At 47.5% G+C, this 11,945-nt stretch overlaps 8 protein-coding genes across 8 annotated transcripts; 6 read left to right on the top strand and 2 right to left on the bottom strand.

The window, feature by feature from the left end:
• Window positions 1-152: 152 nt before the first annotated feature.
• On the top strand, window positions 153-1,973 carry AGABI2DRAFT_115120 (hypothetical protein; the record flags this gene model as incomplete). Its single annotated transcript, XM_006458039.1, has 6 exons — window positions 153-651; window positions 702-773; window positions 836-1,171; window positions 1,218-1,468; window positions 1,524-1,673; window positions 1,725-1,973. 6 exons carry the CDS (start codon window positions 153-155, stop codon window positions 1,971-1,973), a joined length of 1,557 nt encoding a protein of 518 aa, XP_006458102.1.
• Window positions 1,974-2,037: 64 nt separating this feature from the next.
• AGABI2DRAFT_216321 (hypothetical protein) lies at window positions 2,038-3,207 on the top strand (the record flags this gene model as incomplete). Its single annotated transcript, XM_006458038.1, has 3 exons — window positions 2,038-2,484; window positions 2,552-2,649; window positions 2,709-3,207. Coding segments are annotated over 3 exons (734 nt in total), but the record flags the coding sequence as incomplete, so codon positions are not given.
• A 39-nt stretch (window positions 3,208-3,246) lies between these two features.
• AGABI2DRAFT_64665 (hypothetical protein) lies at window positions 3,247-3,805 on the bottom strand (the record flags this gene model as incomplete). Its single annotated transcript, XM_006458037.1, has 4 exons — window positions 3,247-3,320; window positions 3,369-3,530; window positions 3,597-3,644; window positions 3,709-3,805. The coding sequence occupies 4 exons, from the start codon at window positions 3,803-3,805 to the stop codon at window positions 3,247-3,249; spliced, it is 381 nt and encodes a 126-aa protein (XP_006458100.1).
• A 444-nt stretch (window positions 3,806-4,249) lies between these two features.
• On the top strand, window positions 4,250-5,446 carry AGABI2DRAFT_199360 (hypothetical protein; the record flags this gene model as incomplete). Its single annotated transcript, XM_006458036.1, has 5 exons — window positions 4,250-4,513; window positions 4,565-4,709; window positions 4,781-4,917; window positions 4,977-5,228; window positions 5,276-5,446. 5 exons carry the CDS (start codon window positions 4,250-4,252, stop codon window positions 5,444-5,446), a joined length of 969 nt encoding a protein of 322 aa, XP_006458099.1.
• Window positions 5,447-5,522: 76 nt separating this feature from the next.
• On the bottom strand, window positions 5,523-6,765 carry AGABI2DRAFT_199359 (hypothetical protein; the record flags this gene model as incomplete). Its single annotated transcript, XM_006458035.1, has 3 exons — window positions 6,440-6,765; window positions 6,189-6,387; window positions 5,523-6,139 (listed from the first exon to the last, which is right to left on the bottom strand). Exons 1-3 carry the CDS (start codon window positions 6,758-6,760, stop codon window positions 5,523-5,525), a joined length of 1,137 nt encoding a protein of 378 aa, XP_006458098.1. The 5' UTR covers window positions 6,761-6,765.
• An 87-nt stretch (window positions 6,766-6,852) lies between these two features.
• AGABI2DRAFT_63232 (hypothetical protein) lies at window positions 6,853-7,906 on the top strand (the record flags this gene model as incomplete). The annotated part of the gene is made up of 6 exons (XM_006458034.1): window positions 6,853-6,994; window positions 7,053-7,131; window positions 7,189-7,297; window positions 7,351-7,566; window positions 7,616-7,765; window positions 7,817-7,906. 6 exons carry the CDS (start codon window positions 6,853-6,855, stop codon window positions 7,904-7,906), a joined length of 786 nt encoding a protein of 261 aa, XP_006458097.1.
• A 545-nt stretch (window positions 7,907-8,451) lies between these two features.
• AGABI2DRAFT_148591 (hypothetical protein) lies at window positions 8,452-10,456 on the top strand (the record flags this gene model as incomplete). The annotated part of the gene is made up of 12 exons (XM_006458033.1): window positions 8,452-8,467; window positions 8,524-8,549; window positions 8,604-8,620; window positions 8,679-8,899; window positions 8,952-9,157; window positions 9,281-9,514; window positions 9,567-9,614; window positions 9,666-9,783; window positions 9,845-10,059; window positions 10,122-10,168; window positions 10,218-10,260; window positions 10,313-10,456. 12 exons carry the CDS (start codon window positions 8,452-8,454, stop codon window positions 10,454-10,456), a joined length of 1,335 nt encoding a protein of 444 aa, XP_006458096.1.
• Window positions 10,457-10,934: 478 nt separating this feature from the next.
• On the top strand, window positions 10,935-11,671 carry AGABI2DRAFT_199351 (hypothetical protein). The gene is made up of 6 exons (XM_006458032.1): window positions 10,935-10,976; window positions 11,039-11,054; window positions 11,116-11,156; window positions 11,177-11,256; window positions 11,310-11,413; window positions 11,474-11,671. Exons 2-6 carry the CDS (start codon window positions 11,049-11,051, stop codon window positions 11,498-11,500), a joined length of 258 nt encoding a protein of 85 aa, XP_006458095.1. The 5' UTR covers window positions 10,935-10,976; window positions 11,039-11,048; the 3' UTR covers window positions 11,501-11,671.
• Window positions 11,672-11,945: the final 274 nt, after the last annotated feature.

Raw genomic sequence — 11,945 nt, 5'->3', positions numbered from 1 at the left:
GTAATCAGTATCTATGCGAGGCAGACTAGGGTGTCCGGCGCTCATGGCAGTTGAAGAGGATTGGCCAAAATTAGCAATCAAGTCTATTTGCTGATTACTTACATCATAGCATCTCGCTCGATCCCTCCACATAGTCACTTGCATCTCACACCATGCCTGACATCAAGAAGAAAAAATCGTCGAAAAAGGCGACAAACGCGAGATCCCTGCGCCAAACAACTCTTTTTGAGTCTCATTCGTCTCCAGTAAGACCACCAGCATTGCCGAAAGCAAAGTCACCACGCGTACCGCTCACTCCTGGCCGGCCAAAAAGAAAACGCGACTCCAGCGAATCTTCTGACATTGGGGCTATTAGTCTTGGACCGGCGACCCCCGCCAAAGAGGTCACGGTTGACCGGTCGTCACTGTCTCCGCTCTCCCGGAGCAAGAGAAGACGGCCGATAGTCGAAAGCGATAGTGACGAGAGCGAAGGACATTACTCGGACTCAACTTCTAGTGCTGCTGTAGCACCTCGCAAGCAGAGACTCAGAAGGTTGGCCCCAAGGTCTTCAGACAGTTCTGGAGAAGAGTCGCGTCCCTCACGGGGTCTTTTACTCAAGAAGAAAGCCCAAGTACATTCGGATGATGATGACGATGCTGTTGACGAGGGCCGTATGTAGTTGACTGTTTTTCCATGGAAGAACGTAGTCTAATCAACCCAGATATGATTACGTCGCGTCTACGTATTCGCGGCAAGAAAACCGCGTTTCAGAAGAACTTGGAAAGACTCAAACGTGAGTCCCTGTTGAACAAAAGATTTACAGACAACTACGTGTTTACCGCTTGCCCCTATCAGGGAAAAAGAGCGGAAGACCAATGTCTTCGTCGGAATCAAGCGAAGAGGAGGACGAAGAAGCACAATCTGAGGAAGATAACTCGAAACCATTCAAAGGCGCCAGGCCAACTGTTGATGATAATCTGTTTACTGAGGACGAAAGTGGCAGTGACAGTACTCAGTCTTTCATTGTCGAAGATGACAGTCAGGCTGTCACTGCCCAGCTTCCGACCGAATTTAGCATGCGATCTCATGATGACCTCGCGCACCAATTCAAGATTATCTTCCAATTCTTTGTTCACATTGCTGTCCGTCCGAGCATAGACCGACAAAGTTTCATGGAAAACCAGATGAAACGTACGAATCTATTTTGTATTCCCTGCCATATTCTTATACAATACAGACCAGGACTATTTTTCCTTCCCTTTAAGAATTATCCGGAGAAAATTGTCGGGGCTCAGAGACTCTCTTGTAGCTTCTTCAGTGTGGCGACCAAAATTCAAGAAGACACTCGAAGACTATCCTAGTTTCGAAGTAGTACCACTGGACTTCGCTATCCCTTCATGTGATGCCTGCCATCTTGGTGGCAGAATGTCAACCCTTCTTGGTCGTCTTGGTGGCATACAATACGACAAAGTTGGGTTCGCGGATAATGTAAGTCTAAACCATCCGGCAACAGTTATTCATCGACTCACACCCTGTACATTAGATTAGGAGTGACTCCGAGGACACCTCAAGCGAAGAGTCCGAAAAGTCTGTTACAAACCTCAGGAAGTCCAAGCATGGTTTCCTCGAGTTTCACATGGGCCGTTTCTGTGCCCGGCGCGTTAGGACTTATCACGCATTTTGCCATTGGGAGGTGAGTATACTCGACTGCCATCACATTACTGATGCTTAGTGCGTGATCAAGTATCACTTGTTCAGCGCCATCAGCTCTGAACTCGATGACGCCCGTGCAGCTCGAAAACGTCGTGGACCCGTTCGTGTTACTGCTTTTGCAGGCGGGAAAGTCCCACCAAAAGACCCTCTGGACGCGGACGGCCTCTGTGAGTGGCTCGACGAACGTGGTATAATTGATCAAGAGTGGCAAAAATTGAAGACCATGATGGAAAGTGCACATAATTTGGAAATTTCCGCGAAGAGAGGGGAGGATGATTGATGGATCCTAGTAGATTATGTAAGATAGTCATGCATGTTTTGTCTCGAAAGCTTCCTGTGGGCCTCCATGTCGTACACCCCTTACACGCCGCCTGCTGGGACTCATCCCCCGACGTCAACAACATATCCTTATGGTGCATATCATCCCACAACCTACGCACAGACCCCGGGTGCATACCCTTATCAAGCCCCAGCCTATCAGACTGGTGTAACGAGCTATGCTTGGCCATATCCGTATGGGTACATGCAGCATCCCCCCGCTGTCGTGCAGCGCTCAGCTTCTCTTGCGACACCAACAGCCACGACTACAGCACAGACTGCGACCTCATCGACAACAGCTTCCGCCTCCAATAATGTTCCTGTTCCTCCGCCTGTCCCCCAGAGGACTGCCACATTTACAACATACTCACCGAGTTATATGCGAGACAATCCCACCACTTCAATCGCTGGCAGCTTCAGTACAAGAGGATCTCGTAAGCAACCAAATCTGAAGGGTTTATTTTCGAAAGAGCGTGAGCGCTGGCCGAACATTACGATGTTAGTACGCCAGGTTTGACCGAGATTTCTGTTTCTCCAAAGTGAAAAGCTTGATGTATGGCTTCGGCGATGATCGCAATCCATCTAATGATACGGTCAATGTCATGGAGGAGATATTGATAGAATATATCACCGACGTTGTCTGTACTCTTCTTTTCCATGTGTATGCATCTCAGCTGACGAGTTATTTTTTTAATAGTGCCAGCAGGCCGGGGGGCTGAACAAGAAGCCACGTCTATCGATTGATGACCTTAGACGTGTCCTTTCTAGACCAGCGGACGCCAAAAAACTTGCCAGGATGGAAGAATTACTATTCATGCAGGAAGATATCAAACGCGCGCGTGCACAATTCGAAGAATCTGACATTCATAACCCAAAGGAGTTTTGATTGATATGATTTCTCGGTAACGTACAGAAAATCAATTCGAAGCTTCCTTTCATATGCCTCTTCTAAGTTCGACATATTCCTCATCATTACACCAGTAGTTAATACCACAGTAGCTGTGGACCGACTGTTATCCCGTACAATTGGTCTTGTTCGGTGCCCTAGTGACCCACTTGACTTGTTAAAAAATCTTGGGTAGTACTAGATTTATGATTTCATATCCTGGCCGCCGCAATTGACACTGACTACTCTTGCATCGTGTCATCATTTTGTTGCTCTTGATCTTCGCCCGATTCCTGGTCCACATGTTTTCCTTTTACACCTGTACAGATATTAACAGGAGGCGAGGAAGTTAGTCAAGGTCCGTACCTCTATTTTGAGTGAGAGGTTTGACATTCTCTTTGAGCCACTCTTCTGATTCCCAGACTTATTGCGAAGGTAAGTGGGCATAAAGTGAGAATGAAATGAACATACCAGCCCTGTTGCCCATGGGTTGTACAGGCCCTTTCATGGGTCGGGCAAGATTGACCTTGAGGACCTTCCCTTTGAGTTCATTCATGTCCATGTTATCGATCGCATCTTGAGCATCAGCGGAGGCGCCAAAGGTCACAAATCCATAGCCACGATGTTTGGGCTCTTGAGTGATGTAAAAGCTGTGAAAATAGCAAGACACACAAGACATGTGCGACTGACCATTCTGACGATTTGGATCAACAACTGCTGACGGCAATTGCACTTCGAGAATATCACCTGTTAAGTAACATGAAGCACGGCGGTACTACGGTGTGCAGATGAGACACTGGGAGAGGCGTACCAAAGGTGGAAAAAGTCTCGTAAAGGATGGCCTCATCGATATCCTCATTCAAACCGCCGACAAACACGGTTTTCTTGGATTTTGTGCCGTCTTCCATGCAGTGAGCTAGTACAAGAGAAAGGCGACTTACAAGGGAGCCAGATTCGCACGATCAGCGGTAATCTAGTTAGATGGCGTGAGACAATTGCCATTCGCGTCGCTCCGGGTCTCATTCTATCCCCGTCTGCATGGCCACTCGTCGGCAAAAATTGTCGGTTCCGTTTATGCTGGGAATGCCTTGCCTACTTGGACGAGGGCCTGCCTAGACGGCCCTATTCTATCGGGGAAGATCTTGCGAAATGCGGTTAAGCGTATACCACTCTCGCCGCGCTCGGCTCGAGCCTTGGGGGTAAAATATGATTCTCTAAACAAATAGCAACATTAATTTAACCTCTCTATGGTCATCGTTTCCTTGTGTGCCTTAGTCGGGATATCATGCCAACTGCCTGAATGTATAAAACGGGCCCCGGGCTATCTGCTTCTGGCCCATAAATCCCCCGCCATGCAGCACAAGTGGGACTCCGACTGTGACAGCGACTGCTCTTCCTCGTGTTCCGAGTTCTCATTCGATGAAGAGGAAACAAATCAGCGCATCTCTCCCTATTGGCCCAAATACCGCTCCCTCATCTATTCAAGAGGTTTCCGTCTAGACACTATCCGTGACGTCAAACGTTTTTACCAGAACTGCGGACAGTCGCCCAGAGCTACTCTTTCCGGCATAGACATGGAACGTGGAGAAGAGGCGCTGTGTCCTGACGAGGGTCTCGTTAGTTGTCTTGAATGCACTTTCCTCAAACCTTATTGAAATCCAATCCAGCCTGCAAACTTGTTTCGGGGAACGCGGGTGCGTGACGGGATCAAGATAGTCGTCAAAGCTGTCCAACTCCTCAGCCACGAATATGACATCATTCGAAGCCTCTCGAGGGAACCTCTTCGTGGGGACCCAAGAAACCACACTATACGTATGTGTCCCCGTTCAACGATCTTCATAATTTTTCGGCTGACCTGGCTGAAAACTTTGAAAATGAAACAGCCGTCGTCGATCTGATCGATCACCCACCAGATAGTATTGGATTTATCGTCATGGAAGAATGGTCATCCCAATTGATCACTGATGGTGGACCAAGCTGCCTGACCCTCTTCTTTGCGGCAGTGCGTCAGTGCATTGAGGTGAATTACATCTTCCAGCAGAATTATATTTCGCGGCTTGACCAAGGGTGAATATACAGCATGCCGTATTCATGCATAGTCTAAAAATTGCACATCTTGATATTTCGTTAAGAAACTTGCTCTCCAGCGATAATGGTCGATGTGCCTATATCGACTTCGAACTCGCCCGCCGATTTGAGAATGATCCAAACCCACGTATCGTGTGCCGACGGGGGACCGAGGTACCACCTGAATGTGAACAAGGAAGATTATCAGACCCTTACAAAATCGATGTATGGGCTCTCGGAGTCCTAATACTACGGACTTGCAAGGTGAGAATTCTACTATCTTCTGCAGACTTGGACTGATATAATTACAGTTGACAGGATACTACGTGCCAGAATTGGTGCATGTCGTAAGCCCGATGTTGAATGAGCGTCCGGAAGCAAGACCCTCCAGCCTGGCCGTCCTCAAAGCCTTTGATAAGATGGTGCCACTAATAAGCGAAGAGAGGTTAGAGACAAAGCTCCGTGGCCATGGACTCCATTGAATATCTCTTCGATAGTTTGAGGTTTAGCAAGTAATACCAACAAATACATCAGCATATGTGAAGTGCAATTCTATTCTTAGCCGTCGGGGTCGTCGCTTGCAGTATCCTCAAGTTTCTGTCGTTTTCGCGCGAGGTATCGCTCGCGAGCACTCTGAACATCTGATTCGTTGTTCCTTTTTGTCACAGTGCGACGCAATTTCTCAGCTTCCTCCTTCTGCTTTTCACTCTCCACTCTCGTTGTCTCCACCTCCATCTGCTGCATTATTTCCCGTCGTCTTCTTTCGTTGATTTCCCGCCGGCTGGCGGCTGTGCCTACAGCTGTATGTGCGGCGACCGGCTTGTCTGATACGTTTTGGGCTGTATCCTGTTGCTTTCCCAGTCGCCTCGTATTTGGCAGGGAAAGATTGAGGCCAGCGCTGAGAAGATCCCGCTTGTCTACGATCTGACCATCATCATTTACTTCGACTTCTTTGCCTTGCTCTCGCGCGGCCTTGGCGAGTTCTAGATCTGATAGCGGCATAAGCTCGGGAGGTTTCGTGATAGTAAGGTTTGGCGTTGGCCCTTGAGGTCCAATGATACGTTTGCCTTGCGTGGCAGCTACAGTTACCTCATGTTGTTGCTCGGATTCTTCGAGTAACTTCCGGTAAAAGTGTGCCATTCCGGTAGATGAGCCACCTTGTTTCTTCTGTAGTTCTAAAGACCAATCAGCTTTCAACATGTTTGAGACGATGGTGGTACGAACCTTCTCTCCTCTTTTCCTCTTCTTCAGCCTTGCGTACCTGCTCCATTTGGTCCTTGTAGGCCTGGGTTACGAACGTTTCCTTGTCCTTGAACTCATCACCCTCCAATTCACGCTCACGCTGCATCATTTTCTCTTCCGAACGTAAATGGTCTAGCTTCCTTGTAGTAGCAGCCGAAAGGAGACCGTGGATGTATTTCGGCTAGTGACAGAGTCAGCAACAGCTAGTTGACCTGGCAAAATTTATTGGGTACCTTGCGTTCCTTGGACTCCGATTCCTTAGCCATCTTCGCTTTAAGTTTCGCCTCTTGCATCTTATCCCATACTTCATCATACTCGTACACAGTTTCGTCTACTTGCTTCTCTGCCTCTATTCTCTTCTTCATTGCCTTCGACGCCTGTACATTCTGAGCCAGGACGACTTTGTTCACCGAAGTTTTGCTGTTTGATGATGGGAGAGTAGAAGGGGAACCGGTAACATCGTCGTCATCTCCATCTCCAAAGGCAGAAGGCCGAGATACCGTTGGAGGAGGGGCAGGGGCCTTTGGTTTGGCGAGTGAGAAAGAGAGCTTCATTGGCAGTGACTAAGTGCAAAGCCGAAAATGGCACGTCACGCTCCAAAAGAATCCATCATTTAGAGCTGTACTTGATTGTAATTACCATCGCCATGGCCCTCTCAAATTTTGACCGACGGCGAGTGAATGGACCCGAAGACAGTTTTGCACCAGTGTATGCCCCTCAAAATGATCAGAATGAACGGGATCCATTTCAACGGAGGAAGAGAGGTCCACTGGACGTTCGACCAATTTGTGCGTTCCCTAGCAAAGTATTCAAGAATCAAGAATAGACGTGAATGGTGGATCCCAGTTTTGCAGCCTGGCTTGATCACCCAAGCTAATGGATCCGCCTACATCGAAACTGAACATACGAAGATAGCTTGTGCCGTGTCAGTATTTCGCAAAACCAGCTGCGGTCCGAAAAGAAAACCTGATCAATTAATTAGCTATGGACCCCGACAGTCGAAAAACGTGTCGTATAGCGAGAGTGGACATCTCAATGTTGAAGTAAAATTTGCCCCCTTTTCTTGCCGGCGTCGACGAGCGCCGTTACGGGTGAGTGCTGAACGCAAAGTGCGGCATAATCATAAACAAACTGAGGCGCGTAGGATGCCGAAGATCGAACAATTGCAATAGCAGTTCACCAAGCTATCGTTTCTTCTGTCAGACTCGAGCTGCTACCCAAATCAACAATCGATGTTTTCGTCACAGTAATTGAAGCCGATGGGATTGAGGGTGTCATCGCCTCGGCCTCCATCGCTGTGAGCACCGCGCTAGCAGATGCCGGGATTGAAATACTTGGATTGGTTGTATCGTGCTCTGCTGTAAGAAAAGTTGACCCTACCGGTGGATTTATGGCTCATAGTTATGCAGTCCCTAATCGGCGGTGGAATTTGGCTCGACCCAAGCGAAGATGAGATAAGTTGTTCAGAGGGTACAATCATCGTATCCTGCATCCCAGCCCTAGGAACCGTGACAAGCATCTGGCAAGGCGGCCAAATCCCTCTCAAAAGTGTTGTCGACGTAAGATATTTATGCATGTGCAGCTTGTTCGTTCTAATGACTTTGGGCAAGGCTATGGAGAAATGTCAAAGCCGTTGCACAGATATACATAAGATCGTAGCTCAGGCGCTCCGTGGATACTCTAGCCACAATCCTACCTAGCTCGATTTTGACATAGACGTACTAGATTCTGTTTCACCGGGATTCTGTTTATTCCATCTGGCGGTACATAAACCTACACTATTTGAAGTGGGTGTCAGTGCCAAACAAATACTCGTTTCCTTAATGTTCCTAGCTTTAGACCGCTTTGGAGGTTGTCAGTGACTGCATCCCATCCATGACAAGGTTTACTCGAGAGGAATATGTCGCGTTGCGCTCGCCTCTAAGAAGTGACCTTGAACCCTCTTCACGACCCTCCTCTCATGATTCCGAAGAGTCCCTACGGGCATTGGAAATGGAACAGGGCCCATCCTCGGCGTCATCGTCGAAACACAGTCGGTCAGTCGTCAGTCCGTTATTCTAGAGCAAGAGGTTGATATTATACTGCTTAGGGTTCGGTCCTATTCCGTGTCTGGCTTCAATTTTCAGCATGACCTAGTTAGTTTAAACCAAGTGTTCGTTTGATGTCCTCACAGTAATTCTACCAGCTTCCGCTGAGTGCAAGCATAGCAGAGCCATTGACGACGCATAATGACGGAGAGAGAACTATGGGATTGATGAACGGTACGTGAATCCGTGTACTCATATCCTTCGGCGATGTTCATGCTCATACAATCAAGGCATTGCTTTATGCGTCGGCTTACAGGTATATTTTTCGTGTTGTAATATGTTTAATTCCTGATCAAGTGCTGGAAGCTAGATTGGATCCGGTATTTTGTATGTGGACTTATGCCATTACCACATGCGTAATTTAACGTCGTCCCTCTCCCTTCAGCTCATCACCTGGAGTAATAGTTGCGAATACCCACAGCGTCGGAGCAAGTCTGGTGGTATGGCTTTTGTCCGGTCTACTGGCCTGGACGGGAGCCAGTAGCTATGCCGAGCTCGGTTCCGCAATACCTCAGAACGGCGGGGCTCAAGCGTATCTTTCATATGCATATGGCCCGCTGACATCATATCTGTTTGCGTGGACTGCCATTATCGCTCTGAAACCCGGTATCAATTTTGACTTTTGACCAAATTTTCATATGACCTGACGTGTCCATAGGTTCCGGTGCAATAATTAGTCTCATCTTTGCGGAATATCTGAACAGGCTATTCTTCGGTGGTGGCAAAGCAGAACTATCCGCAGATGATATTCCACAGTGGGCGATCAAACTTACTGCTGTTGGGGCAATTCTTGTGGTGTTGTTAACCTCTGTTGCGGCACGGAAGCTGGGCACTAGAGTAGCTGTTATTTTCACGGTCGCCAAGGTGAATATCCTTCATCTAATTTCCATATCTTTTCCTTGTGCTGACCCACGCACAAGATCGCGGTTCTGGTGCATAATTTTATTCCTTATTAGCCCTGGCCGAGCCTCTTAACCCTAAGACTAGATATTCGTAATGACCCTGGGGATCGTGCAGTTAGCCCGTGGAAAGGCAACTGCCACGTTTCGCCAGCCTTGGTTCGATGACTCTAGTAGGAGTCCTTCTGCGTATGCTCTTGCCTTGTATTCTGGGCTATGGGCGTTTGACGGGTGGGATCAGACTAACTACGTTGGTGGCGAAATCCACCATCCTGAGCGAAATATCCCCCGAGCCATTCATTCGAGTATGGCAATTGTGATAGTGAGTCGCATGGCGTCTGTCATTGGTTCCAAAATATAACGTGCCTATGCAGTTTCTTTTCTTGGTCACGAATCTATCTTACTTTGTTGTACTGGATCGGGTAAATCAGCTCCCACTCCTCTTCAAATCCTAAAGAATAACCGTTGATCAGGACCTTGTTGGTTTGAGCAACACAGTAGCATTGGATTTTGGCCGCGATCTCTTTGGCCCGATAGGTGGTACTACTTTCGCAATTTTGGTCGCTATCTCATGTTTTGGAGCTTTAAACGGTGAGATCCTTTCGCGGTATATATCTATAGGAACTTTATACCTGAGGCCTCTCAACTATAGGGGGCTTTATCACATCAGCGCACCTCGTCTGTGCTGCTGGTCGAGAAGGCTTCATCCCTGCGGTATTTGGAAGATTGCATAGCACACGGAAGACGCCCTTGAACGCGGCATTGCTGCAAGCAACAATAACTGCAGTATTTGTTATCATTGGTGGTGGTTTCCGGTCCCTTATCAACTTTGCTGTTGTGGCTTCTTGGGCTTTCTATTTTCTGACTGTGAGTTTGAGATTGACTGCTTGTTTCCCTGTTCATGTGTATGGACATTGATTTTCCGCCAGGTCCTGGGTGTTGTCGTTCTACGTATCAAGGAACCATTATTAGAGAGGCAGGTATTTACGCTCAGTCCGTATCGTGTTTCTAAAGAGACTTTGCAGACCATACCGAACTTGGATCATTACGCCGCTGACTTTCTGTGCTGTGAGTACCCAAGCAACCGCGTTATCGAAAGTGTTTAAAATCGCCCCTGAAGGTGGCACTGTTTTTGTTGTGCATGCCGGTAATTGCGGCCCCTTTAGAGGCCATGGCTGTTTGTGGGTTCGTCCTGGCGGGCATCCCCGTGTATTACCTTACTCAAGGAAATGGGAATCAACCTCGAGTAATTGGTAGGCGTTAGTTGTCTGGTCTTCGATGCTCCGTTCACGCCCATTGAATTAGCCTGGATGTCAAAGCTGATCTCACGAATACTTGGACGTCATCAAGTCGGAGACGGCTGGGTCGCTGTATCAACGGAGCCTGATGAGGTTGAGATGACCGAAGGCCGTGTCCGCGAATAATTATTAATGGAGGGAATGCGTTCCCTGATGAACCTGCTATCGCTCTACTACTCTAATGAATATATATTACTTGATGCGTGGCATGATACGCGGATGATACCCATGTACCTTATACGAGATAGATACACCACGATTCCCACTTGTTGTCGCAGAAATGGTCGTTGCATCTGCGTATCGTGCTCCGGCCGGAGTACATGTGAGAAGACAACCGGAAAGAAGTTAATCAATCGATCGATCATTGGCCAAGCTTCGCGGTGGCGCCATTTGTCGTGAGTACCATGGCAGTGCAGCAATACATATATAATCCCGTTGGTCATACTTGCCTTACATCCACCATCTCTGTTGTAAGTATTGCATACCGTAAGCATATATTCGTAGCTTCATGATTTGAACTGGACTAATCAAAAAAAATCAAACTACAGACTCGTCGATATGTCTGTGAGTAATTGTCAGGTACTAATGTATGATCCACTGGCCCTGACCGAATATAACTGATAAGGAACACACATACAAATTCGATGTTAAGGTGTGTTTATCTAGGTGGAAAGGTCGAGATACAGAATTGACGTTGACAAGATGACTTGTGGTGGCTGCTCTGGAGCCATTACTCGTGCCCTCAACAAAGCGAAAGATAACAAAGGTGCAATAATCCCGCTCTCATTGAAATCTTGAGTTATTGACAGACGATTCCAGAGGTATCTTCTTTTGACGTTTCTTTGGAAAAACAAGAAGTCGTGGTGAAGTCGGGATTGGGATATGAAGACATTTTGGAGAAGATCAAGAAAACTGGCAAGGAGGTGAGTTGCGCCCTTGCTAGGGATTTTGACCATGACAATGGAGTGACTGTCTTCTTATAGGTTCGTTCTGGTGTGACCGTCGAATGAATCGAGACATGAAAGTGTTTGTTGATTTGAATATTGAAAACTGATAGAACCAAAGATCGAACAAGTTTTTGAGCGTGCCTACTGAATCTGGATCTCACGGGGAACGATGCTGGTACTGAGAGATACCATTCAATCAAAGCCAAGTCATCTCCTATAGACACTATTGTCTTGCCTATCGATGCATACTCGTCAGGATTACTGGCGCACGTCTGAACGCTCGTTTCCGTTGGTCTCAACGGAACATTATCTTTGTTGTCCTGTCTATGGTCGCACCTTTTAGCATGTGGCTCTCTGTGCTAGTTTCTTACACTGTCAACGATCTACCCACAATACCGACGTGTCGTTTAGAAAAAGCGGATCACATACACGAGCACATGATAGATAGAGGACAAACTGCAAAAAAGTGGAGTAACTATTGTGAGTATAGGAAAAGAAAAGATCATAC

This window comes from Agaricus bisporus (assembly GCF_000300575.1).
Source record: "Agaricus bisporus var. bisporus H97 unplaced genomic scaffold AGABI2scaffold_2, whole genome shotgun sequence".
In the NCBI taxonomy this organism is placed as follows: Eukaryota; Fungi; Basidiomycota; class Agaricomycetes; order Agaricales; family Agaricaceae; genus Agaricus; species Agaricus bisporus.
Note: the sequence above shows the minus strand (reverse complement) of the source record. Positions and strands in the feature narration are given on the sequence as shown.

Bases quoted from the DNA above. Each gene is read 5' to 3' on its own strand.
- AGABI2DRAFT_199351 (XM_006458032.1), top strand. The intron at 11,257-11,309 runs GTGCAATAATCC...AGACGATTCCAG, and splicing joins CAAAGCGAAAGATAACAAAG to AGGTATCTTCTTTTGACGTT. The intron at 11,414-11,473 runs GTGAGTTGCGCC...GTCTTCTTATAG, and splicing joins TCAAGAAAACTGGCAAGGAG to GTTCGTTCTGGTGTGACCGT.